Source organism: Hermetia illucens, chromosome 5 (assembly GCF_905115235.1).
Source record: "Hermetia illucens chromosome 5, iHerIll2.2.curated.20191125, whole genome shotgun sequence".
In the NCBI taxonomy this organism is placed as follows: Eukaryota; Metazoa; Arthropoda; class Insecta; order Diptera; family Stratiomyidae; genus Hermetia; species Hermetia illucens.
In genome coordinates, this window is record NC_051853.1 from 47,347,402 (window position 1) to 47,373,692 (window position 26,291).

Genomic DNA, 26,291 nt, shown 5'->3' on the forward strand with positions numbered 1-26,291 from the left:
GATATCTGAAGTAGAAGGCCGTTAGGATCGCACCAGGATGGATCGGAAATTCAGATCTAAGGAAGATCCGCGATGGTTTACATCGGGCGGGGATGCTATTCTCGATCGCGGCGCGGAATTTTTCGGATCTACGCATTATTTTTTTACTTTTAAGCACGTCGAAAGTTTCAGCAAGTTTATCTCTTAGATTTGAATTTTCGATCGACCCCATTTCTGTATATGATGTGAAAGGAATTAAGTCTCCAAAAGGACCTTCCCATAATCGTACGACTGTCTTCGGATGGTCAATTTAGTATTTCCCAACATATACGCTTATTACATAGCTTGTATGTACGATTTATGAGTCAACAGTTTCAGAGTCGCAGATTAGTTTGAATGGATTTAATTATATGTGCAGAAAACATGAAAGATTTACTTCCTTTAAAAGTGAAAATTGGCACAAAAATTTGTATTATTCAATAAAATTTATTTCATCAGAAGTTACAAACTGAACTAAATTAATATATCTCAATGACATGCGATGATAATAGCATTCATATATAATATAATCCTTCCATGTCCTGAAGATTATTCAGTTTCCCACTCAAACTTCAATTTTCCTGTTCTTCTGTATTCTCTTTCATTAGAAAACAGAATTTCTCGTCTTGTGACACGTGTACTTATAAAACGGATGAAACGTTTGTATAAATACACCAGAAAGTATATCCTCTGATTCCAACAGTAGATTGCACGAGCCCATTGATTGCTTTAAAAATTTTTGGATGCGATTATGTGATTGTTAGTTCTAGAAAAATGTGTTGTATCGGTGCTATCTCTTAAAATTTTCGAGAAAGTAAATAGCAGTTAAAGAGTTTTCTTCTGTGGGTCGGGAAACGCCTCACGGGGTGGTACGAAACTTAACATCATAATGTGTCTTGTGTAGGCCTTCGTTGAGCGGAACATTGAATCAGTTCCGTGTAGGCGATCTAGGACTCCCAAGACTCCAAAGCAATAGTTGAATCTGAAATGTTTCAAAAGAGTTTTCTTAGAATTGTTTTTAAGATCGCATAGGGCAATAGGTGAATATGAAAATGTTCAAATTTAAATTTGATATTAATTTAAATGTTACTCACTTTAAATGATGAAAGTCATGGGCTTCCGGGCTTGGGAAGAATGGTAAATGGTAACCGGAATGTGCATTCAGTGTCGACAAGATAGCCAGCGCAAACCACAGCCAAGCGGTCGCAACATGACTACCCATTATGAATACGCCCAAAAACGGCGGCAGAATGTTACTAAATATATGCTCGATTGGATGGCAATAGATAGCTGTAACTGCTATCGGGGCAGTCCATTCGTGATGTTGCTTGTGTATATATTTGTAAAGGTACTTATTATGTAGAAGTCGATGTGAGTAGTAAAATCCAGTCTCCTCCAATAGAATGAAAACAGCTAGTTCAAAGCACACCCAATGAAATGTCGGTAGTTCACGTATCGGGGCAAATCCACGAAGGAGCATTGCTTTGTAGCTAATGTATGCGAAAGGAATCCCAACTACCAACTGATTGAAAATAACGGTTTTGATCACCTGTAAAAGAAGTGGAACTTTTGGTAGATATTCAAAGTTTTCACTGATCTACGAAATGATGGCTTGCAATTTGCATCATACCTAGTGCAGCTATGGAATAGCGAGAACAATGAACTTACCTTCATTAGACGCGCATTTTCCACAGGCTCATTGGTGCCTGGCTGAATTTTATATTTTCGCAGGACAGCTGGTTTGTTTGTTACATCCATGAATGTATAAATTCCTCCAAATATCCAGTAGACTAGGATCGTGAAAATTGTTGAGCCCACGACCCAAAGGAAATGTGGGTCTTCGCCTATAAAACAAACATAATGAGCATTTTGAGCAATAGTATAAAGGCTAAATAAAATATCAACGTATTAAAGAAATCATAAATCATATCTGGCCGTCAAAATGTAGTTTAGGTTCTAAGACGAATTATTGCCCACGATAGAGCACAAAATCTGGAGAACACCTGCTGAACCAATACTAATAGCTCTTCTATCAACTCCTATCTCTATCTGCACGTGGTGATTGCTGGGAGTTCTTTTTTAAGGAAAAACTGCAGGCGGAGAAGGATAACGACGAATTTTCCGCACCTATGAACCATACAAACTCTGCCAACTCGCATAGAAAAAGGACAAATTATTTGCGCATTTTTTTTGTATGAAACGTATCCTGTCGTAATATAAGGCTCATGCCACTATGCTTCATGAAATTCACTGGAAAGGGATTGATTTCTTGGAGGGGACCGGCTATATAATATATAATAGTGATTATCCAGTAAAGTATGTACTCGGAGTAGGTTTTCTGATCAGTCGACGTTCTCGTGTTCGAAGAAGCAACCTTATTAACGTTCAAGCCCTGCAGAAGGCACTACAGAGTCAGACAAGGAAACCTTATATAAGGTAGTAGAACGAAACGTGGAAGCCTGCCCCCGGTATGATATTAAAATCATATTTGGAGATGTTAACAGTCAAGTAGGAACGGGGCCTGTATTTCCGCAAAACTACACACCGCATATGCGGATGGCTGCGTGACCAATGGGGAGCTTGATCTCTGACATGTGGATTCTGAATACCTGGGCACTTTCAGTCCCGATTAAAAGCTGCAATACTCCCACCCAGAAATAGGAAAAGAGTCGAAAAGATTGCCGGTTACCAGAAGCCACAGAAGAAGAGAACGTCTGCGCGAATCCTGTTGAAGAGCCAGTACCAGAAAGTCGACTATATTCTGAGCAAGGTTGCGAAGAAAAAAGAAGCCGGAATTGCCAACGAGCGAGGTGAAAGGGACCGAACTAATACCAGGCGACTGTCGAGGAATACACCAGCAAACACCTGGGAAAGTAGCACAACCGATCTCACGATGAGGTCGAACAACAAAACAAGAAGAGCCCAGTGTGTAAGTTTGCAAATAATAAAGTAAAAACGGGCAGCCGACGTGGCACACACTTCGAAAACCTTCAGCGATGTGGGCAGGACTCAGTTACAGATGGCACTGCCGGATGGCAATTCCACTAAAGGCAAACTGCCGCCGGTAGTATGGAGGAACGTTTAGGCCAAACTGTTGGAGATGGCCATAGAGCAACTCCTGGGCGATAAGCGGGAATTGGGGGACGTATTTCCTGCTTTTGTTCTTCTCAGGTGGTCCGTAAAGTTCACGTCTTAGCACGGAAAGACTAATTCTCCAGGGACTTTCTCGGTTCGGCCATCGTTAAGATCGGTAACGCCTGGAAGAGCCAAAAGTTCTATACGATTCGAATTCCAGGAGACCTGTGGTTCTGATTGCTCTTAACCTTATCCAAGCTTGTCCATGCGTATTCAATGAGGAACCCTAATGAAAAGCCTAAAAAACTTCGTATAAATGGATAAAGTCTGCAGATCCTAGAAAAGGCGAACTATAAACTGCGGTTCGGAGGCAGAAATGCAAAATTGAAAGTGTTCCACTCTGCGACACGAGACGACGATTTGGACAATTTGGACACAGTCGACGCCGCAATAATACACAATCCCTGTATCAAAGGTGGAGGTCAAACCATCAAGGGACTCCAAAGTAAATATTGTAATTTATTCCACAGCACATACACACCCAATGGATCGGGACAAACCTAGAGCATGTATCACCCACAGGAAGAGCCTATCCGTATATGAACCTGGGTTCTAGCGACCTAATCGCGTAGAAATTAGTGCAGGCCGCAGCGGAGAACGTTGTATGTATGTATATTCCCTCGGCTTACATGGCTTACAACCGATCAGCCCCTTCAGGGGAACTATACATTTAACGTCCATTATCGCAACGAAGAAGGTCAACCTGATATTAGACTGAGACACCAACGCGAGGCATATGTTTTGTGGCAGCTTGAAACTCACACCTATAGGTACGGTACACAAACCTTCTACTTGGAAAACCGTGAGGGTTAGGAGGAGGTTATTGATATTACCCTACTAACCGACGGCTTTTAAGATGGAGAACTGGAGAGTGTCTGGCCAGAGATTCTTTTCAGATCAGTCTAATACTCGCTGTAGTGATCTCCTATCCTTTCAAGGACGGATCAACTGGAAAAAATTTGATCAAGACATCAAGCTCACTGGCATGACATACAAACTAAAGTCAAAAGTTGGGGATCTATAAAAAGCATATGAAACCGTTTCCAAAGTCTCGTGCCCCCAAAAAAACAGCAAGGAGATGTTGCCACGGTAGTGGAATGAAGAAGTTACAAGTCGGCCATTAAAACTGTCAGTAAAATTCTCGCCAAGGAACATGGGAGCCCTTCTTAAGGCTCCTGGACGGAATCTTTTGTTGAGATATAACGACACATACTTGGGAGTGACTTCCAACTCGAAGCTGCGCTTTAAATCATATTTGCCGGCGATTACTTCTTTCGCGAGTCATCAGCTTTGTTTTCTTAGCAGTGTGGGTTAAATATCTTAAAAAATCGCAAACAGCTTGCCGCTACATATCAGATAAGGACACTCTGTGCATGTTGTGATTATCGGATAACATCGGATGAGACAACATGCATAATTTCGGTACATATATTAGCCTATGAGGCAATATCGCCTATATGAGAAGCAGGACGCGGGCCTAAATAAACAAAAAGGGCGAATGAGATCTTTGGGTGCGTGGCAAATGGCATGTGCCCAGGCAAAGAATGGTCGATGGACGCTTGCCCCCGATTTGAAAGCTCAAGGAGAAACTCCGGACTGAGCCAAAGATCCGTTTAAAGGTGGAAAATCTGGTAATGAAATCGGATATACTGTGGAATGTGGTAGTTGCAATGATGAAATGATGAAAGAACAGAACCGAAATGGAGGCATAGACGGGAAGCTACTGCAATTAGGACCGCGCGAGGCAGTAAGTGCGTCATCGAAGGGAGTAAATTATCCATTTGAAATGCACCAGATTTCCGTAGCAATCCTGCAAAATACTTTAGTTGTTTTGGTTGGATAATTCAAATTTAAAGTATCCAGAAATGGACAATTTTTACAAACTCGATTTTTGGAAAGGTATCCTAATTGGCAGTGAGATCTCAACTTTATGTTGTGAATATTTTTCATGTGTTTGCTCTATTTAGGTTGCCTACGTGTGAAATGCATGGTGCAAATAAAACATTTAAAATAAAAGAATCAAATCAAATTAATTTCTGCTATTGATAAAAGGAATCGTTGCGAAAGATCACGCTAGACTTGTAGACTTCTTAGATAGAAACAATATATTGCGCTTATCACGACACATGACTAATTCTTGCGTTGTATCCAATTCGACCCTGACCGCGTACTCGTTCGGCGAAATTTCGTTTATCAACAAATGAGTTCCGACAGTCCACGCTCCATTAAACAAAGCATCACTATTCATGTTTTTAAATACGTGCACTTGTCGCGCTTGCAGTTTACAGTCATTAATGGATATTGCACTGTTTAGCGAACAAAAGGCAATAATTTAATGGAGAGCAATCACGAGTTTAATGCAAGTGATTGCGGCCAGAGAATAAGCTCATTTATCCACAATAGTCATGCTCACTTTTCTGATTTTAATACTAGCAAATAAAATGGATCAGAAGAAAAACCTGCCATGCGAATGCCTGCAGCAGATGAGTAAGTGAGCTTCAGTGTCTGAAGCTTATTTATCTGATCTTGGAGGCGACCAGCAGATACAGAACAATTTTATGCATATTCTACAACAGAAAGTGGGCTTGAGGTCGAGGAAAGTACAAAAATTCGATGTTTGGCAGAGCCAAATGAATTCAGTAAATTTGCTTTCACTTTTCGGTCGAAATCCGGTGCATACAACAGACATAAATGTGTACTCCAGGCAACCTGGGAAAATGCCTAGGAGTACTACTATGAACATTCTGATGGGGCTGGTAAAAAACAACACTACCGGTTACGTACACCGTGATGCACCACATTTAACGCTCGATTAATATGCAAATGTGCAAAGCAATAAAAAAGTTAATGTTACTCACCTGTTATATCCAAGAATTTATCCCATTGCGATTGCCAGAAGTCTCCGGATGCACCCCAGAACCGTTGAAGATGCCTGCCGGGAAGATCAAATGGTACAGATATTGTGGCATCCATTTCGTCAACAGTTATGAAACTTATTTCCAGTAACTAGTGAAAGCAGAATAGGCACACCCGCAGATTCGTCTAAGATTAATTATTATTCAACCTCGACGTAGTTTCATAGAGCCCACCAATTAAATTAGTTATCAATTTTCTAAAATAGCAGAATATCTTCACGAATGTCAATGGTCTATTCCGGGTCGAAAGTCTATTCTCAGGCCACTATCGGCATCGAGCTTCACCGGCGCCGTACGTCCCGGGCAACCATCGTCGCAGTTCTTTAATCAATCAAAAGAAATTTACAATAACAATGATTACAAAAATGATAAGTAAATATCAGTCGCGAAAAAAAAATCAACAAAAACTCGGGAGAAAATAAACAACGCGGTTGACCCAACAAAGAATCTTTTTTCGCGATACTGACACACCAAGATTTTGTGCAAATTGGTTCTACTTCTCAATATTGTCGCTGGAATTTTTGTCACAAATTTCCGACGAGCTCACGTTCATGCACGGTTTTGAATAATCTCACTTTGTTTTCGCGGTAGTTCTACTTCGTTTGCAGAACGCGCAACCAGCCGTTATACCCAGAGGTCTCAAGTACTTACTTCACGAGACCGCGAGAACGGCTGACTGTTTTGAGAAGCTCATGCTTATATGAAGAATGACCTGAAATTGGTGAGAATGGTCCGGAACTTGCAAATAGATATTCTAAGCTTTGCAGTCGTGTATCTTTCAGACTCGAAAAAAAGATAGCCTCAATTCAATGATAAACGTGTGGAAGTTCGAACAATTATCACGATACCTAACTCCTTCAAGACGTAACACAAGTTTCTACAATTCTCTTAGCTCTGAGGGTGCGCGTTGTTCGGAGGATGACAATTTGGAAAGACAAACAAGTGGAAAACCAGAAGCTCGATGCTTCGAATATGGAAGGTTTTGGGTATTACTTGTGTAAAAATAACTCAGTGCAGAACTGCTCCATTTGCACTTGGCTCGTAATGTACACGCACTTATTATGCTAGACTATTGACTTTAGAAAGATAATTTTGATGGCTCGAACATCGCCACCTCTCAGCCTTGATGAATGCCAGAACTTATGGGGGGGCTAATATAGACTCGGATCACCATCTGGTTGGCATGGTGGTCCAAGCTTGAATAACACCACCGCCCAGAATCACCTCTGACAATCAGGTGGCAGTTAACACTGAAGCAATCCACAACACAGTCCTCCGTTACACCTATAAGAGGAAATGGATGCCTTAATAATCGCAGTCAATAGAGGCTCTGGAGATGAAGCATCATCAAATGATCTTCACAGTCACCTGAAGAACGTTATCATAAACACGGCCACAAACATACTTGGCCCAATCCGCAAAAGGAGTCGAAACGGCTGGTTCTACGATAAATGTAAATTAGCAACAGAACGGAAGAATGCCGCATACCGGAATCGACTTCACAGACGGAAAAAGGAAACTTGAGAGAACCAACAGGTATGGAGGCGACCAATTACATCAAGCGGTTCACCAATTTATGCTCAAGGTGTGGGACAGAATATCAATGCCTTACGACTGGCAAAGAGGCTGTGCAGCAATTATAGAGGTATCATGTTGCTGAGTACCATTTATAAGATATTATATTCTTTATATTCCCCGCTATTTTGCTAGGTCGAATAACCCCATACGCCCACATCATTATTGGCCCATACCAAAGAGGCTTCACTCCAAGCAAATCAGCAACAGATCAAATTTTCTCTGTGCGACAAGAATACTGAAAAAATTGTCAGAAAAGGCTCTAATCAAATGATTACAAATAATTAATACAGTTTTCAGATTAAAATACGTCCCTCGACAATTGAAAGTGGCCGAAGTTATGATGGTCCCCAAATCAAGAAACGAGTCTAGTAGTGTCGATTCGTATCGACCAATATCAGTATTCTCTACTACAGCCAAGTTATTTGAAAGGGTTCTCCTTAATAGACTGCAGGAAATCATTGTGGATCGAAAATGATATTACACCTCACCAATTCGGTTTGCGTGAAAAGCATTCCACAATACAACAAGAGTACAGGTTGACGAATCCGATAGAAAATGCAATGGGAAAAGCAGCTCAGCCATTTTTCTCGAAATCCAAGCAATTGGTAGGGTGTGACACCATGGGCTAGAAATTACATAGGACCCTCCCAGAGGAAGAAACTTCACAAACAAAAAAGAGAATCCGGCTAAAATCATCATAACATAAGATGTCCCACAGGCGAGGTCAAATATTTAGGTATCGATGATTGTTCAGCTGAAGAAGACACATCCTAGGAAAGGACGAGCTTAATACTAAATCATCATCAACGGCGCAACAACCGGTATCCGGTCTAGGTCTGCCTTAATAAGGAACTCCAGATACCCCGGTTTTGCGCGGAAGTCCACCAATTCGATATCCCTAAAAGCTGTCTCGCGCTTACGCCATCACTCCATCTTAGGCAGGGTCTGCCTCGTCTTCTTTTTGTACCATAGATATTGCCCTTATAGACTTTCCGAGTTGGATCATCTTCATCCATACGGAAGTGACTCGCCCACCGCAACCTGTTGAGCAGGATTTTATCCACAACCTGACGGTCGTGGTATCGCTCATAGATTTCGTCGTTATGTAGGCTACGGAAACGTCCATCCTCATGTAGGGGCCAAAAATTATTCGGAGGATTCTTTTCGCGGCAGTTTTTTGCTAAGAATCCAAGTCTCCGAGGAATACATGAGAACTGGCAAGATCAGAGTCTTGTACAGTAATAGCTTTGACCTTACGGTGAGATGTTTCGAGCGAAACAGTTTTTGTAATCTGAAATAGGCTCTGTTGGCTGCCAATATCCGTGCGCGGATTTCATCGTCATAGCTGTTATCGGTTGTGATTTTCGCATCGCAAATCACTTTCTCCAGGACCAGGTTGAAGAGAACGCATGATAGGGCATCCCCTTGTCGTAGACCGTTGTTGATGTTGAATGGTCTTGAGAGTGATCCTGTTGCTTTTATCTGGTCTCGCACATTGGTCAGGGTCAGCCTAGTCAGACTTATCAATTTCGTCGGGATACCGAATTCTCTCAGGGCCGTGCACAGTTTTACCCTGGCTATGCTATCATAGGCGGCTTTAAAGTTGATGAATAGCTCGTGCAACTGATGGCCAGTTTTTCCGTCGCTGGCCGCAGAGAGAAAATCTGATCTGTTGCTGATTTGCCTGGAATGAAGCCTCTTTGGTATGGGCCAATGATATTCTGGGCGTATGGAGCTATCCGGCCTAGCAAGATAGAGGAGAATATCTTATAGATGCACTCAGCAACGTGATACCTCTATAATTGCTGCACTGTGTGATATCCCCCTTTTTATGTATGAGAACCGGCTGTAATTCCATCGGCTCCTGGCGACTTATGGTTTTTAAGCCGATGAATTGCACGGACTATTTCTTCTATGCTTGGTGGTGGTAACATCCCGTCCGTCGTCTTTAGTTGGCGGAACCTCGAACTCCCGATATTTTGGTTGTTGACCAGTTCATCAAAATACTCAACCCATCGCTCCAATATGCCCATTCTGTCGGAAATCAGATTTCCCTCTTTGTCTCGGTAGGATGAGCATCGAGGTGTATAAGGCTTCATCCTGCTGACTTGTTGATAAAACTTCCGCGCCTGGTGCGGTTGCTCCCTGTATTTTTCTAGTTCACAGGTTTGTTTGTTCTCCCAGGCTTCCTTCTCCGGTCTGTGAAGTGGCTTCTCCGCTCGACGAAGTTCTTGGTAGGCCTCTGCGCGTTCTTTGAGAATGCAACATTACTCGATATATAGCATTCTTCCGAGATAGTGGTCCGAGTCTATATTGGCCCCCTATGTGTTCTGACATTCATCAAGGCTGAGAAATGGTGGCGTTCAATCAGCACGTGGTCAATTTGGTTGAAAGTGGTCGCGTCTGGAGAGGCCCATGTATGTTTGTGGACTGCTTTCCGCGCAAACCAGGTACTTCCAACAACCATTTCGTGCGATAATGCTAATTGAATAATCCGCAGTCCGTTATCATTTATATCCCTATGTAAGCTATGGGAGCCGACGTATCGCCTGAATACAGGCTCCGTCCCTAATTGACTGTTGAAATCTCCAAGTATGATTTTGATATCATACTTAGGACAGGCTTCGAGGGTCCGCTCAGGTGCCTCATAGAAGATATCCTTCTCCGACTCTGCAGTCTCCTCTGTAGGGGCGTGGAAGTTTATGAGGCTTATATTTCTAAACTTGCCTCGCAAACGCAGAGTGCATAGCCTTTCGCTTATATTTCCAAAGCCGATAACAGCAGGTTTCATTTTTTGGCTGACTAAAGAATCTACTCCTACTCCTACATGGTTTACTGGATGGCCGCTATAATATATGGTGTAGCGGCTCTTCTCCAGGAAACCGGTCCCTGTCCATTGCATCTCTTGCGACGCTGTTACTTCAGCCTTATATTGGGACAGGGTATGGGCTAGCTGCTCAACAGCATTCGGTCTGTACAAGAAGCGCACGTTCCACGAGAAAATGCGCAAATCATTAATCCGTTGTTGTTGCAGGGTTTGTCGTGGTAAAATTCATCCTGTTAAAGGCTCCTTCTGTGGCTTCGTAACATCCCTATCCAACCCCCAACGTGGAGGATCAGTTGGTAAATTTTGTCCCATTTTTAGGCACGGGAGACTCACTTTCATCCTACCTGCAGTTTTCATGAAGAAAGAACTCGCAAAGATCACCACGTGGAGGTGGAGATAGGGTTTGGTAGCAAAGCTGCTGGTATTGGTTCAGCAGGCGTTTACCAGGTTTTATGCTCCATCGTGGGTACCAATCCACGTTTTGCCCTGGGACTTATACTACCTTTTGACCGCAAGTATACTGGCTCACAATAAGCTGCTAATTTATAAGCAGATTCTAAGGCCCATATGGACGTACGGTATCCACCACTGGAGCTGTGGCAAAGGATCAAACTTGAAGGTCATACAGACTTTCCAAAATAAAGTGTTTAGAAGTATAGTAGGTGCTCCCAGGTTCATTCGAAAGTACAGTTGGATGGTGAAGTCATCAAAGATAAAGCAATTAAGCATAACCACCAACTACGATCATACGAAAATAACGAAGTCCGAAAATTGACTGATATCACTAATATGATGAGACGACTGTAAAGAATAAAGCCAAATGACTTGTTAATCTTATAACCAAAGTGCTGGGGTTGACCACAGGGTTTTCTCTCAATAAAAACGAAATTTAAATATGCAAAGGAAGCTGCTGGATGGCGCAATTTCAGTCGTAGCTTGGCAGGCCTGGCAGTCAGGAAGACGTATATTAGGACACTCGCTGGAGCAATACGTGCTACCAGGGGCTTATCCTCAAGGTAGTTCGATTTTAAAGTAGAGAGATCTGCAGTGCATGGTGTCATGGAGGTTGCGTACAGCCACCGACTCCAACAAGCAATGTTTCTCGTATGGCTCTTTAGCTCTAGAAATCTCTTCAAATTCGAATGATGAGCCGATATGCCAGACTAGAAAATGATTTCAATGTGCCGGCCTACTTCTTGCGGATATTCTTCATGTCATTGTCATTTTTGCTAGGCCGACTAATATTCTATAGCAAAAAAGCGGCACAATATTCTTGCTCAACCCTCCTTGAATTCTCTTTATGCATTGATGCCTTCTCTTTCTGATAGCACGGATTTTTCACGAGGAATTTTGGAGATATGTATTTTTTTTAAATAACTTTCGTTTTTTTGGGACTATTGTTTGCCGGGGTCCGGATGTTAACCGACTGGTACCTCAAACATGAAATTGAGACGCAGCTTTTTGGACCCTCAACATTGCTCTACTAGCAGGACGTTGGATTGGCAAAAATAACGTGGTTCTTTAAGGAATATTGATCAGTTATTCGAAAATCTTTCACGAAGCGTCATTTTAGAACCTTTTGCACTAAATTGACCTCAACACATTAACTAATTTACAATAGAAGCTCTCTTCAATTTGCTAACCCATCCATGCAATGGAATATTTACCGGTAGTGATCTACGTAAACAATTCTCTCTCCTTGAAGAAATCTTATTGACCAAAACACTCTGCAGAGAAAGATTTTAGAACGTAGAACCCTATCGTTGGGGGGAACATATGAAACCCGTTTGGGAGCAAAACGCAGAAGAACATGGAGTTTTAATTCTATTGCTCACTATTCCCGGGGCGGCTTTCGCTCTTCTACTGCATATCAAATACCAGTTGCTTGAATAATAACGAAACAACTTAAGATACTTTAGCCTCTAACTCCGGGTATTCATAAAAGATCTGCGCTCCGGTGCGCAATTGAAATTAAGTACACGTGAGTGACGTAGGTGCATATCTAATCACGCCAGAACAAAGAGGGTTTTAAGTTGGGGACTGATTTAAGTAACCCGAAATTGATATGCATGCTATGTATATATAAAAGCAGCTAATGTGTACATTTATCTAAATAGGTTTCTCGCAAACATCTGTGAAATAATAGATGTTTGATAGCGAGAGAAAGAAATTGATGGTTTTAATAATTTTGTTGGGGGTTTATTTTGTAGTACTTGCGTGATTTAAATTGAGAATTATAGATAATCTGGCTTGTTTTCATTCCGCCTTAGCTCATTACTTAACATATTAGGATGTTTTTCGATCGACTGTAAAGTAAGTTGCATCTCAAACTAGATAAAATTTAAAGATATCCAGCAATTATAATTAGCCTGCCTATCTCTACGAGCATTAGTGCAGCAATTTCAATGAAGAATAGATTAATACTTTTTTTAAGTGTTTGTGTTAAACAGAACCTTATTAAAGTAATTTTACCATCTATTTGTCGTTCAGGTGGACTCTTAAATGAAGGACCCATTCTCAGAAACTAATAAACAACTAATACTAAGTAAACTTTTCATTTTGACGTGAGACTAAGATATGGTCCATTGGGGTGCAGTAAGTTTGGGGGAAAGACGGACTTCGACCTACCATAACTATATTAATAATAGTAGGATTTCAACCAAACTTGTCAGTATAATAATATTGCTTACATTACTGCAATTTTATTATTTATTATTATTATTATTTATTATTTAAGTGATCCGACTTGGATCGCTTTTAATACTCAAAGTAGTAAGAGACTTGGGCTAAAGTAGTGCCCCAAACATCTTGAAATGTACGGAAACAGAATTGGAGGTCAAAGGCTGTTCAACAAAAGCCTGTCTTAGAGGAGGCATCCTTGATTTTGCTTCGAAGTAAAATTGTTGAGCTAAAGGCAAGCACAACGTGCACTAAGCAATCAAGGATTTAGTCAGGGTGCTCGGAAGATGCAAAAGTATTGAAGGAAAGGCCTAAAATTACTGTAGTCAACGCAAATAGCACTCAATCGTATACTCGTAAATGGACGTACTAGGGTACGGGGAAAGAAAGATCAATATACAGAAAACCAGCATGTTTCCAAAAAATATATAACGCCCACTTTGAGGAAAGGGTAGGTGGGAAAAAAGCAATGCCAATTTCGTCTATCCTCCAAATATTGGGTTGGGAAAAAAGAAATGTCGTATTAGTGATCGAAATTCGACGCTTATTTAACATACTTAGAATTATCTGATTTAAGTCAAATATGCGCCGTTTAGTTCTCAAACTTGTTGCCATTTAGAAGGCAACTACATTGTCCTCTCCTTATAAACCCCCCCCCCCCCCCTCCTTATTTGCAAAAAACTCAGACAGCCAGTTTTCGGAAGCTTCTTTTGAGGCCAATTTAGTAGCATGGACCGGAAGAGATGGTAATCACTTGGTGCCAGGTCCGGACTATACGGTCGGTGCGATAGGACATCCTATCCGAGCTCCCGTAGCTTCTGGCGGGTCATCAAAGATGTGTGAGGCCAAACGTTGTCCTGGTGGAACATAACACCATTCCTATTGATCAATTCTGGCCGCTTTTGGTCAATCGCTTGCTTCAAACGGTCGAGTTGCTCACAGTAGAGGACCGAATTAAGAGTCTGGCCATAGTTGAGCAGCTCATAGTGGAGATGATTCCCTTCCAATCCCACCAAACACAAAGCAAAACCTTCCTTGCCGTCAATCCGGGCTTAGCGATCGTGTGGGCCGGCTCGCCGCGCTTCGACCACGATCTTTTTCGGTTAAGGTTGTCGTACGTGATCCACTTTTCATCACCAATCACCATCCGCTTAAAAAATGGGTCGAATTGTTTCCATTTCAGCTGTGCATCGCAGGCGTTGATTCGGTCCAAGAGATCTTTTTGCGTCAATTCGTATGGCACCTAAACGTCCAGCTTTTTTTGCAATCCAATCTTCTGCAAATGGTTCCAAACGGTTTTATGGTCTATACTCAGTTCCTGGTCAGTCGAACGAATGCTCACATGCCGGTCTACTTGGATGATTTTGACGATTTTACCGGTTTCTACGACGATTGGCGTACCAGTACGGGGTGTATCTTCGACATCCACTACATCAGAACGAAATCGATTGAACCAACGCTGTGCTGTGCTGTGCCCATGAACTTCACAAATTTTTTAGCCGCCTTCGTTACATTTTTACCTCTCAGGCAGTAAACACGTAAAATATGACGAATTTCTTGCTTGGTGGACTCCATCTTTGATGCGCTATAACTTGAGACTGAAACGCACGACCACAACACTGCCAAAGAGACATTTTTAGCACAGATTGTCGTCTTCAAATCGCCGTATAGTATGACCCGGTACAATAAGTACAACACAAGATATGTTTAAGTGCACAGCAGCATACAGCATTTCTTTTTACCCAACCCTTGACTTGACCAGAGAGCATGTGATCAAGTCAAGGGTTTTGTTTAACCAATTGCCTATCGATTTTTAGAAGGAAATGAAACTCTGGCCCATCCTGTGCTCTGCCTTCATTATTCTGTCCGAAATTTGCAAATGAAGATATCTCAATAGGATTTTCAAGTTGAGGCTGTTCTGCGCCAATGTTCTCTGTGTTGTAATATGGGAGCAGCACATTGTAAGTGATCACCACTGTTACATGCTCTTATGTATATGTGGTTGACAGTATTCCATGAAGGGGCAGCCCTCGCCACGTCTTCCTGAGGAGCCTAAACTCCTCATCTACTATTCGGTGCCAAGTGTTTCTAGGGCGACCACGCCGGAGTAGTCGATAATATAGCCAGCAGCGGAGTTGTTGCCATTTCTCAAAGTGTGGCCTATTCACCCAATTTTCAGCCTTTTAATCAATGCGTCTATCGGTAGCTGACATCACTGGCAAGCGTTGGCGAAGGCTTGGAGTTTTCGTATGGGAGATGCCTTTCCAGGACTCTGATCAAAAACCAGGGACCAGCAAGAGAACATCTGAGGTGAAAATATCAAACGTCAGAGAGGAGATAGGCCTCAGTAGGCCAGGTACTAAATGGTATCTGTGTTATCTGAAGCAAGGCCTGAAACTAGAAACTAGGGGGGAAATGAAAATTGGAAATGAGCAAAGACAATGGAAGCCTTTAAACCAATGAAACAATCCGAAGAAGATAGTATTTTTCAATCAATAATCCAGAGGTCTAGAAATCATCTTAGGATCTCTCCAAGGGTATGAAGGCGAGTGGTCTTTATTTGGAAAGCGGGAAAAAAGATTCCTTTCACAATAAATCTTGTAGACTAATCTGCCTCACATCGTTTGTACGCAAAGCGGTGGAGAATGTCATAGATAACTATTTAGAACTAATGTTCTAATACATAATCCTTTACATCCACGTCAACAAGCTGCCGCGGTCACCTTACAGCCATTAGATTATGAAGGATAAAGGTGAAATGAGTTACAAAGGTTAAATATTTGAGAATTAAACTAAACCGAAAGCTACTCCGGAAGACATGTTGGAGGGCCGGAATGTACGGGAACAGCAGTGAGGCAGGGAGTTGCCTAAATCGGAAGAAGGTTGATATTCTTTCTCGGTAGTATCCGGAATTACCGATAGCAAAGGATAACATGACAATGAGGTTTCATCCCGAAAAGAAGTTTGAAACAAACTCGAGCCATATTGGGTTAGAAGGCAAGGAACTAACGCACGAGCTGGCCAGGAAAGGAGCAGTAATGCCGCTATACAGACCAAAGCTTTTCTGTGGAATTGGAAATGGGTTCATGGCTATGGCGTTAAAAAACGAAGAGGAGAGAGAGCTGTACTGGGTGACCCTACCAGGAATGAGCCTATGCTCGATGGGGGATATGAACCCAAGCGCTCGAAAGATTGTTTGTGTTCTAGAGCCCATACCGACTTCCCTTGACAGTATTCCCGAGTTGTCACAACTTCGGCAGATGCCGGAATTTATATAATACTAGCACTAAATGCCGAACAATTAGACTCGGACCATCCTACTTACTTAAAAATAAATATAAAGGACCCTGGTGGTGGAGGCCGATAGTAGGTTAGCGGGAGAATCCGTCAAGAACTCCTTGCAGCATCGAACACGTATGCAGACTAGCGTCCTTCTACCTGGCTTGAACCAGACTGTGTGAGACTCCCATCAACAAGGAAAGCCGTGATGGATCTAGGCATAACACCTATAGTTGACAATGTTATCGGAACTACAACTACCCTCTGGTTTCCCGAGCCAGCGGCTCATAATTCATCTTCTTCTCCACATATTTCCGTTCAATGTTACTATTATGGGGGATACCAACATCAATGATATACTCGGACCGACCAGTCTTGCCAGACATGCTGTAAGTGCTGCTTGTAGTTGATATCGGTAAACCGGACATGCTCCCGTGGTTGGCCTATGCTTGTATGCAAGGTGTTGATGAATCACCTTACATACAGCATTATGCCTGTTCGTGTATTGCACCGGCGCCATAACAGTGCAACCCGAAATAAGATGATCCAACGGGTCTAACGCTGAGCCACACGTTCAGCACAAGTTGCTCTCTACTTGTTCTTTCATTATGAGCTTCTAATAAGTTCGGGTGGCGACTACGCCGTCTTAAATGGCACGCATAAATCCCTCCGTCTCAGCAAAGAGCTCCTCAGTAGACAATCATCTGGTCGACAAATGGCTGGCAGAGGCAATGCACGTGTTTGTTGTGCATTACTTTCACCTTTATCCATCCGCTCCTGGTCTGACTCCGCTCCACTCAGAGGATTGAGAAATCAACCTTCAAGTTAAGCTGCATGCAAGGGACAATTTGGGCGTAGTAGTCCGTATTCGCTGTTGAACATTTTCCAGATCGGTTTTCGTCCACGACAATATTCCGAATGCATAAACCAGTGATGGGATAGCGAATACATTCAATACGATCCGATTTCAGTACCAACTTTACACGTCACAGTAATTCGGACAGCAGAGCATCCTTCAGACCACCAACGCAAGCATGGGTTCCTTGCAGAATTCATAGATACTTGTAGAAATTTGTCTCGGTCATAGCTTGGATCTGGAGGTCACCAATCCCCTTTTCCGTTGGCTTGGATTCCACCCTTTTCTAAACTAAGTTCCATCCGGATATTACGAGAGAAAAGGGGAAAATTCCTCACACCAATTTATGACCTGGTTTATGCTATGTGCCAAGCGACCATATATACTGGTAAACTTTTTATACCAGCAATACTGCACCACGATCCAGACCTTGGTTTGTCAAACCTCCTTTTCGGTAACGGCCGCAGAATCCATCCCCGGCATATTGGCATGGCGGGTGCCTTCAGCGGTAATCCACTTAGCATGATCAACATGCAACCCCAAAGTCCATCCCAATATTCTTTCGCTTCTGTTACTGAAAATTGCGCTCTTTGGACGTTCTGTTGGGATTCGTCTAGTGATCTGAAAAAACTCCGCTGGTTCATCGCGTACCAAAATGTCTTCTGAACACGTTTGGAGTGACTTTCGCTATATCGTCGTAATCGGCTGCATACGACAGAAAGTTTATATTTTAGTGGGTCTACGGGTGTTTCATGGCGAATGACATAGTTCCGATTAATCTTCCGAACTTTATTCGTCATCCGTCTGTTGGGATTGCCAGTGCTGATTTGAGTCAGCCTAGCAATATCCTGCCCTATTGAGTAAAGCCGACTTTCCAGACGAATTTTCAATGGTGGATTTCTTCGATCAGTCAAACCAATAATGTGAAAGCGAATCTTATGACCGTGCAAGCTGGCAGCCATTATTGCATCACAATGCACAAGTGATTGTAATCGCAGCAGCGGCATATCAGCGCACAGGCAAGACGCAATCTCATCATTGATCTGAGATAGAATTGTCGGAGTTGTTGGAGATGCATAGAGTCTGGGAATGCCTTGTCTATGGGAAGGCATCATTTCAGAGAATTCTATTACGCTCTTTGAAATTCCAGACGGCGAAGGAGACTGCTTTGGTAAGTACTGAAACTTTGCCCCCAGTGCGGGGTGGTGTTGTTGATGCCGCTGCCTCTGCTGCCTTCAACATTTGGTGACTAGCTTCCGCGATCAATTTAAGTCGAACGCGTTTCCTGATGACGGGCGGGATTGTGTCGCTGCGAATAATAAATCGATACTGGTCTGTGACTCGCTGCATAGCTACGTGGATGTGTTGCGGGAAACGAATGAAGAACCTCTGGTGCAACAGGGGCGGTAAGTTCTTGTATCTGGTTCATATCCGCAGTCCACTTCATCCGCTGCCAACGCGAACCTGCTGAAGTGTTCGCGATTATGGTAAAACAGTTACAGTAAACGCAGCCATGCTCCTAGTTGTCGAGCCGCGGTATGATTTCAGTTCATTACGGCAGCGCGAACCGAAGGGGGGTAACCAGCGGGAGTCGTCTGACGACTCGTTGCAAAAGACTTGACTAGCGTCAGAGAAAGAAAGTGCTTTTGATGTTGGCTCCCCGATCAAGAGGGAAATTCGCCAACTGCTAAGGAGCAGTCGGATAAAAAAAGCATACTGTAGTGAGTTTGGGTGGTAAGCTTCTCGCTCCTGCGAGTAGATGTGGATGTAATACGCAAGCGAAGTCATGTGGCCATCAAATGATGATCTCGCTCGAGACCGATGCCAGCGTCTCTTTTATTGCGCATACGCAGAATACAACTCCTAACTCGACTGCTGATCTCGATGTAGTTCAGTGACTTAACAACGAGACAGTTGAAGCTGCAGGGGGTCACAGACCTCCCTTCATTAGCCTTATGGTTGCCAAGGTTATACTTTCCTATCAAGGTGTTCTTAGAGCTCACCTTGGCATTCAGATCACACATCACCATCGCAATGTTCCCTTAACAAAGGCTCTCCTCGACTGGATTGAGCTACTTATAGAAATCCTCGTTATCCTTTATATAAGAAGTGGTGGGCGTTACATTTTTGCTCAGCCGACAACTCCACCGTTACCGAACAGTGTTCGCAAATTAGGGATCGAATGATCGCCGCCGAACACTCAGTCCGATTCCGAGGCATGATAGTTGCTTGGAAAGCATAAAGCAAATAGGAGTCGTTTTTTTACGTCATGTAGGGAATGCTTCAGTGAACTCCCAGGCAAAAACTCACAGAGGAGTTTCCACTTCATTAGGACATCAACTTCCCGGCCTAACAGTAAATACTATCTGCCCTTTACCCTATCTTTTCTGAGACGCGTAGGTGTTGCATCGCATCAGGCAAAGATATTTTAATGAGTGATAAGTTATGATGGGACCCGAAGACCTTTCGGTTCTAATGATTTTTTATGGTTTAATTCCAAGATTTCTAAGACATTCCTTGGTGCCATTCAAGATTTGCTCAAAGTTAACGATTTCGTCAATTCGAATCTTAGACTTAAAATTATATTTTATCTTCACTCGATATTTACCATGTGAGAGTGTTCCGGAATGCAGCGAATCCCACTAGGAGCCATGTAATGATGAATAGAACGCTGTACAGGGACGAAAGCCAACTGGGACGCTGCACATCGGACTGAGATCTTGACGTCGAGGCATGCTTTGTTCCCTTAGCCTTTGTGTCCTCCGCCTTAGGCTGGGTGTCGGTCATCGTTCGCGCTTGTAAGTCCTATTTATAGCAACCTCAAGCGACACAAATGGCTCAATGCGTAAAAAGCAGCGAATGGAACCGGTCAATATTTCCGACAAACTCTCACCTCAGGCTCGTCTCCTTCAAGTACTTGACCTTGATAACGAATTTCGATTTTCTCAAACCGGAGCGGATCGAAGACAAGAGCTGGGCCCACACATAAGAATTCCCCGAAGAAAACCAGTGAATTTTCCGGCTTCCTGTCTACAACGCAAAATATGAAAACTACTTTTCTTATTCGGCCACCGACCGCGCAATTATATTCACTTCACGGAGGAATCGAATCTGTGTCTTTGTTCGCAGCTGCGATACCGAAAACTTTGTTTTTCCTCCAAACCCTCCGTTGCCGTAGGGACGGAAAATCATCAACAAGTCGATTTCCGTTCTGAACGTTTGCAAGCCGAATCGGCCGAACTGTGAACTAAGCGGAGTCTGCCGGACAAACGGTTTGCAATCGTCCTATCCAAATGTCAACTAAATTTTAGAAGGAAAACGCGAACGACCTCCCGCAAATCCACATGTTACGGAAAACGCAGCTGCTGTTTTTGTTTTTGTTTACATGCAACGAAAACGTAAACAGAGGATGCGCCTACCAGACGCAAAAAACAGACAATGACATCTGATGGAAGCTTTTAGTGGCTTCTGGAACAGCTGACTCAAAGGATTGGAAAATGGATGGAAGCTTTTATGTGTAGAGAAACTGTCGCGGAAATGCAGGGACTGCACTTCAATGTTACCCTTGGCTGGAATTATTATCGGCTTTGCTGCCGTTCATCATGTGTTTACTAGTTCGACCGAGTAGCCAGAGGAATACGCTTTAATGCTTCGAGTTAGGAAAGTGGAATCATCTCTTGCCGCGCGCCTAAAATGTAGTAAGAAAAATTGAAAAATTGAACAATTGTACAGCGACCCAAAAAAGTATTCGACATGTTATTGTGTTTGCAAATATCCTTTAAAATATCAAAAATTAAATGCAGCAATAAAAGATGCTTGTCGACGTCACAAGCCATGGCTTACCTTCCCCTCTAACACTTTTTGTAATTATAAATACAAATTACGATAGCAAAGGAACTATTATTATTTGCATATGCACAGGTTAGCGAGCAAAAAATTATTCGACATCACGACAGAATTTTGGAAAGCAGGTGATAGTTTTGAATGTTATCACGAAGGTAACATTCAGCTTATGAGAAGTATTGTCAATTTCTTCGACCAGTGGTATTCTCCCGCCACTGATCATCGTGCAACTGGAATTTGAACTTTCTAGGATTCTGGGAGCACAGGAGATATTACTTATAGCCATTATATTCAATTGGTTACAAATAGACAAAGAATTATAACCCTTACAATGTCTTACTCACTCTACAATTTATTTCCATTTTTTAGAATAAAGACATTTGAAACTTCAAATATGGCGTTTTTTTTCTTTACTGGTTTTATCGAAATTTCGGTAAATGTTTCTTCTGATGTGATTGGAATGTTTACAATATAAAGAATGGTCCAATAGTTTGGAATTACCTTTACATTAGAAAATTCTAGTGCCTCCTCTGGAGACATATAAGTGCAGGAACTTTGCAGTCTTGCAGATTACTCACTGAGAAACCTATCAACACTCTTAGTAGTTAGGGATAAAATGCTCTACTAAAAATGAGAACACGGAGAATTTTAAGGTCCGGTATGGATAACCGGCGGGAGTCGTCTGTCTTGGTGACTGGGTCGGGCTCCCGTAATGAATAGCACGGTGTCGAAAACGCTAGTCGTGGTGCGATTTGAAGTCTAGGCGCCACGACGACCAGCAGCTGTTTCGCTACAATCAGGGGGCGACCACTTCAGCAGGTTCGCGTAGGCAGCGGATGAAGTGGACTGAAGAAATGAACCTTTTCACCATCTGCTCCTACTACGAAATAACGGCGGGGGCGGGTACAACATCTTACCGCCCTCGTTGCACCAGAGATTCATCGTACGTGACTGTGCAGCGAGTCACAGACTAGTACCGCTTTATTACTCGCAGCGACGCAATCCCGGCCATCACCAGGGAGCGTGTTTGACTTGAGGTCAAACTGGTAACCAAGAGTCGATGGGGGCAGAGGCGGTGGCATCAACAACACCACGCCGCACTGCAAGCAACAGTTTCAATACTTGCCCAAGTACTCTTCTCTACCGTCCAGCTAAGGTTTCCGCTGAGGTTCGGGACGAATTCCAAAGAGCGTGTATAGAATTCTCGGAAATGGACTCTTTGCATAGACCAGGTATTCCCAGGCTCTATGCATCTCCGGCAATTCAGAGGATTCTATCTCAAATCAATGATGATATTGCAGTTGTGTATTTCGGTGCAGTTATGGCTGTCAGATTGCACGGTCAGAAGATTCGCTGTCGCGTTACTGGCTTCAGTGACCGAAGTGATCCACCATTGACAATTCGTCTGGAACGTCGACGTGACTCACTAAGGCAGGACATTCCTAGGATGACTCAACTCAGCTTTGGCAATGCCAGCAGACAGGTGAAAAATGAGGTGCAGAGGGTTTACAGGAACTATGTCATCCCCAGTGAAACACAGGAACTTTCTGTCATATGCAGTCGGTTACGACGATATGGCGGAAGTCATTCCAGACGTATCCAGAATGCAACATACGCGAGGAACCAGCAGAGCTTTTTCAGATCTCTCAACGAATCCCAACAGGGCGTCCAGACAGCACAGTTTTCGGTAAGGGAGACGAAAGAATACTGGGGTGGACTTTGGGGGTTAGCCGTCCAGCATGCAGAGTGTACCATCGCCGAAGGCGCCCGCCATGCCAATACGCCTGGCATAAATTTTGCAGATGTTACCGAAGAGGAAGTTCAACGAGCATGGTTTTGCAATAAAGTATGGCCTACGTGCTAAGTGGGAACTGACATACTTGATGTACTTAGATGACATCAGTCTGTTGCGAATAATAGACGTGTTCAGCGGTGATATTTGGATAGAGTTTGGATTAGACAAGTGTCGAATCCAAGTCACCCGCATCACGAGCCGCATGTCGAACATAGCAAGCTATGCCAGAGGCAGACTTCTACAAGCATCTAGGAATTCTGCAAGGAACCCATGCTCCAGTTAGTGATCTGAAGCATGCTCTGCTGTCCGAATCCCTGTGACGTGTAAAGCTGGTACTCAAATCGTATCTCGCGGGGAAGAATAAAATAAGCGCATTGAATGTATTCGCTACCTCTTCACTGGCTAATGCATTCGAAATATTGCGATGAACGGAGCCCGATCTGGAAAATGTGCGGCATCATCCAAACTTTGCCGTGGAGCGGATGAACCACAACAGCACAACATCATCGCAAGGTCGACTCGTTGGGCGCTTATTTTTACAGTAAAGAACAGGCGAGTCCCTTGAATGCGGTTGTCTGTAAGGCAGACTGTGGACTGATTCCACTTAACTTGAAGCATCGATCTTTCAATCTTCTGAGTGGGAGGAAGTCGGACCAAGACCGGATCGATGATTGGAAGTCGAAGGCAATGCACGGTAAACACGTGTCATTTGTCGATTTGTATTTGTCGAACAGATAGCTGTGTGCTTGGGAGCTCTTCGCTGAGACGGAGGGGTTCACGTGTGCCATTCAGGATGGCACGCTCGCCACCCGAGCTTATAAAAAGCTCATCATGAAAGAACGGGCGTTCAAAGTTTTTGAAAAGATTCCTCCACTTTCTCAATATTAGCGGAGATACGGGCATTTAAAGTTTTCCAGAAGATTCCTCCACTTTTGAGCCATTACCTCAGCACCTAGGCCTGCAACTTATATACCATTTCAAAGGCCCAATCCCCCTATAAACAAGTGATCACGAATTAAGCCCCTTTCCTCGAAATTCTCAATATTAACGGAGATATGGGCGTTTAAAATTTTTCAAAAGATTCCTCCACTTTCCGGCCATTTTCAAAGCACCAAGACCCTCATCGTATATACCATTTGAAAGGTTTAATTCTCCTCTAAACAAGTGATATCAAATTTGGAGAAAAGGTGCTTACCCTAGGAGGCAACGCTGATTGGTTTTGCGGACGACCTGGGGCTAGTTGTAATTGCAAAGCATCCCGAGGATGTGGAGCTGTATGCGAAGTCATTCATGCCATCAAGTAATGGTTACGAATGGCCAAGTTAGACCTGGCGGACGAAAAGACGGAGGCGGTCCTCATTGCCAACCGCAGGAAAAACAATACGGTTAACATGCGGGTTGGTAATCGTGAGGTCGTCTCAAAATCAATTGTCAAATATCTGGGGGTGATGATCGATGCCAAGCTGAGTTTCAAGGTACACTTGGATTATGCGTGGGAAAAGGCAGGAAATGCTATGAGCAAGCAAGGATGATGCCTAACGTGGTAGGACCGAAGTATAGTCGAAGGCTACTCATCGCGGGAGTGGTGAAGTCGGTCCTGTTGTACGCTGTCCCTGTCTGGGCGGGAGCGTTGAACCACGCTGTAAACCGGAGGAAGATAAGTCCGGCATACCGGCCAATTGCACTAAGGTTGTGCAGCGCATTTAGGACAGCGTCGACGGAGGCAGTGTGTGTCATCGCGGGAAAGATCCCTATAGATCTTCTAGCGAGCGAGGGACACTGGCTCTACGAAAAACGGAAGGCAAATCCAGCCGAGGTAAATGCGAATTTTCGAAAAGCCATCAGGAGAGAATTGTGTGGTAAGTGGCAACAACGGTGGGATAATTCCGACAAAGGCGGGTGGACCCATACATTGATCCCGTGTATCGAGAAATGGGTCGACTGAAAGCACGGAGAATTCAATTACTACCTGACACAGTTCCTTACGAGACAAGGGGGCTACAGGAAGTTCTTGCATCACTTCGAGTTGGACGAGTCTCCCAACTGTCCTGAGTGCGGTGCTACACCCCAGGACCTGGAGCACATTATGTTCCATTGTCCCAGATTTCAACAGCAGAAAAGGAGGTTGAACAGCATCTGGGACATCAAGCCCTCCAACCTGGTGGAAGAGATGCTGAAGTCGGGGGAAAGCTGGATGGCGGTAAATGAAGCAGTAGCCGTGGTGCAGACAAAACTCTTGGAGTTGGATCGAGCTTGGAAGGCGGCGCGACATGGACGTGCTGGTGTAGCAAACCAGAGTCTCCCCGCGAAGTTATACTTCACGATGGTCCCGCGGGGAGGGGCGGAAGAGAGGGGGTAGTTTTAGTGGGTGCGAATCCCACACACTGCTGCAACCTGGCGCAGCAGCGTCTTTGTAAGATTACCACCTCCATCCATAAAAAAAAAGTTATAGTAATATACTATTGTTAGCTTTATTTGAACAGATATCGGTATGGAAGGTATTTCGGAGTCTAGGCACCATATAGTGGCAGCATCTTGATTTTTTGAGATTTTTCGGTTGGGTGGTTTTCGAGAATGACCCCGTTAAATAAATCATCACTTTCGACCCCCCACACTCCCCATCTTTCCAACAAATGTGAAAACTAATACCGGCTTCGGAAAGCACTAACCGAAACCTTTCATTTGATGCCCCACATAATTATATTTGATGAAAAAAAATTGCACACCTCCCTTTTGGAAAGTATGGGGACCCCCCGTACTTCCTTAAAGCCTATGTAGAATTATGTTATTCACTCTATGCGTAAGCGTTCACAGCTCCCACTTTCCACCAAATTTATGACGGACAGACAGACAGTAATAATAATAATAATCGTTGGCGCAACAATCCATATTGGATCAAGGCCTTGAAGTGTGTTAGAGCACTTCATTCAAGACCGTAACGGTACACCACAGTACACTGTGGGAGGCAATGTGGTCAGCATTGCGCTCGCCCGAGATTATTACCCTGATTTGACTCAGGTACTCATTCACAGCTGAGTCGACTGGTGTCCGACATCCAATCACGATAACAAATTCTTCTGCCCCCAGCGAGATTTGAACCGCGACCTTCCGCTACGATAGCCCAGCGCTCTAACCACTTGAGCCATCCGGACAGACAGTAAACCGATTTTAATAAGATTTTGTTTTACACAAAACCTTAAAAATGACAGACAGTTGCATCCCATCCACGTTACAGCCGCCGGCCAAATGCAGACTATTCAGACGTAACTGGCAGCAAAACTGTACGTGGATGGCACGCTTTAGAGGGGTTCGACTGAGATATACGCTATGAGCTTTTACAAGTGGGACGATGGTGGGCTCAAATAT

The 26,291-nt window shown here is 43.5% G+C and overlaps 1 protein-coding gene across 2 annotated transcripts; it reads right to left on the minus strand.

Annotated features, from left to right (window-relative positions):
- Nucleotides 1-445: 445 nt before the first annotated feature.
- On the minus strand, nucleotides 446-20,664 carry LOC119657107 (fatty acid hydroxylase domain-containing protein 2). 2 transcript variants are annotated; one of them, XM_038063866.1, is made up of 5 exons: nucleotides 19,896-20,664; nucleotides 6,012-6,085; nucleotides 1,687-1,862; nucleotides 1,113-1,567; nucleotides 446-1,000 (listed from the first exon to the last, which is right to left on the minus strand). In XM_038063866.1, exons 1-5 carry the CDS (start codon nucleotides 20,072-20,074, stop codon nucleotides 844-846), a joined length of 1,041 nt encoding a protein of 346 aa, XP_037919794.1. In that variant the 5' UTR covers nucleotides 20,075-20,664; the 3' UTR covers nucleotides 446-843. The 2 variants fall into 2 exon arrangements, with proteins under 2 accessions (XP_037919794.1, XP_037919795.1); XM_038063867.1 differs by lacking the exon at nucleotides 19,896-20,664 and adding an exon at nucleotides 6,566-6,707 and having other exon boundaries at nucleotides 6,012-6,389.
- Between the last annotated feature and the right edge of the window lie 5,627 nt (nucleotides 20,665-26,291).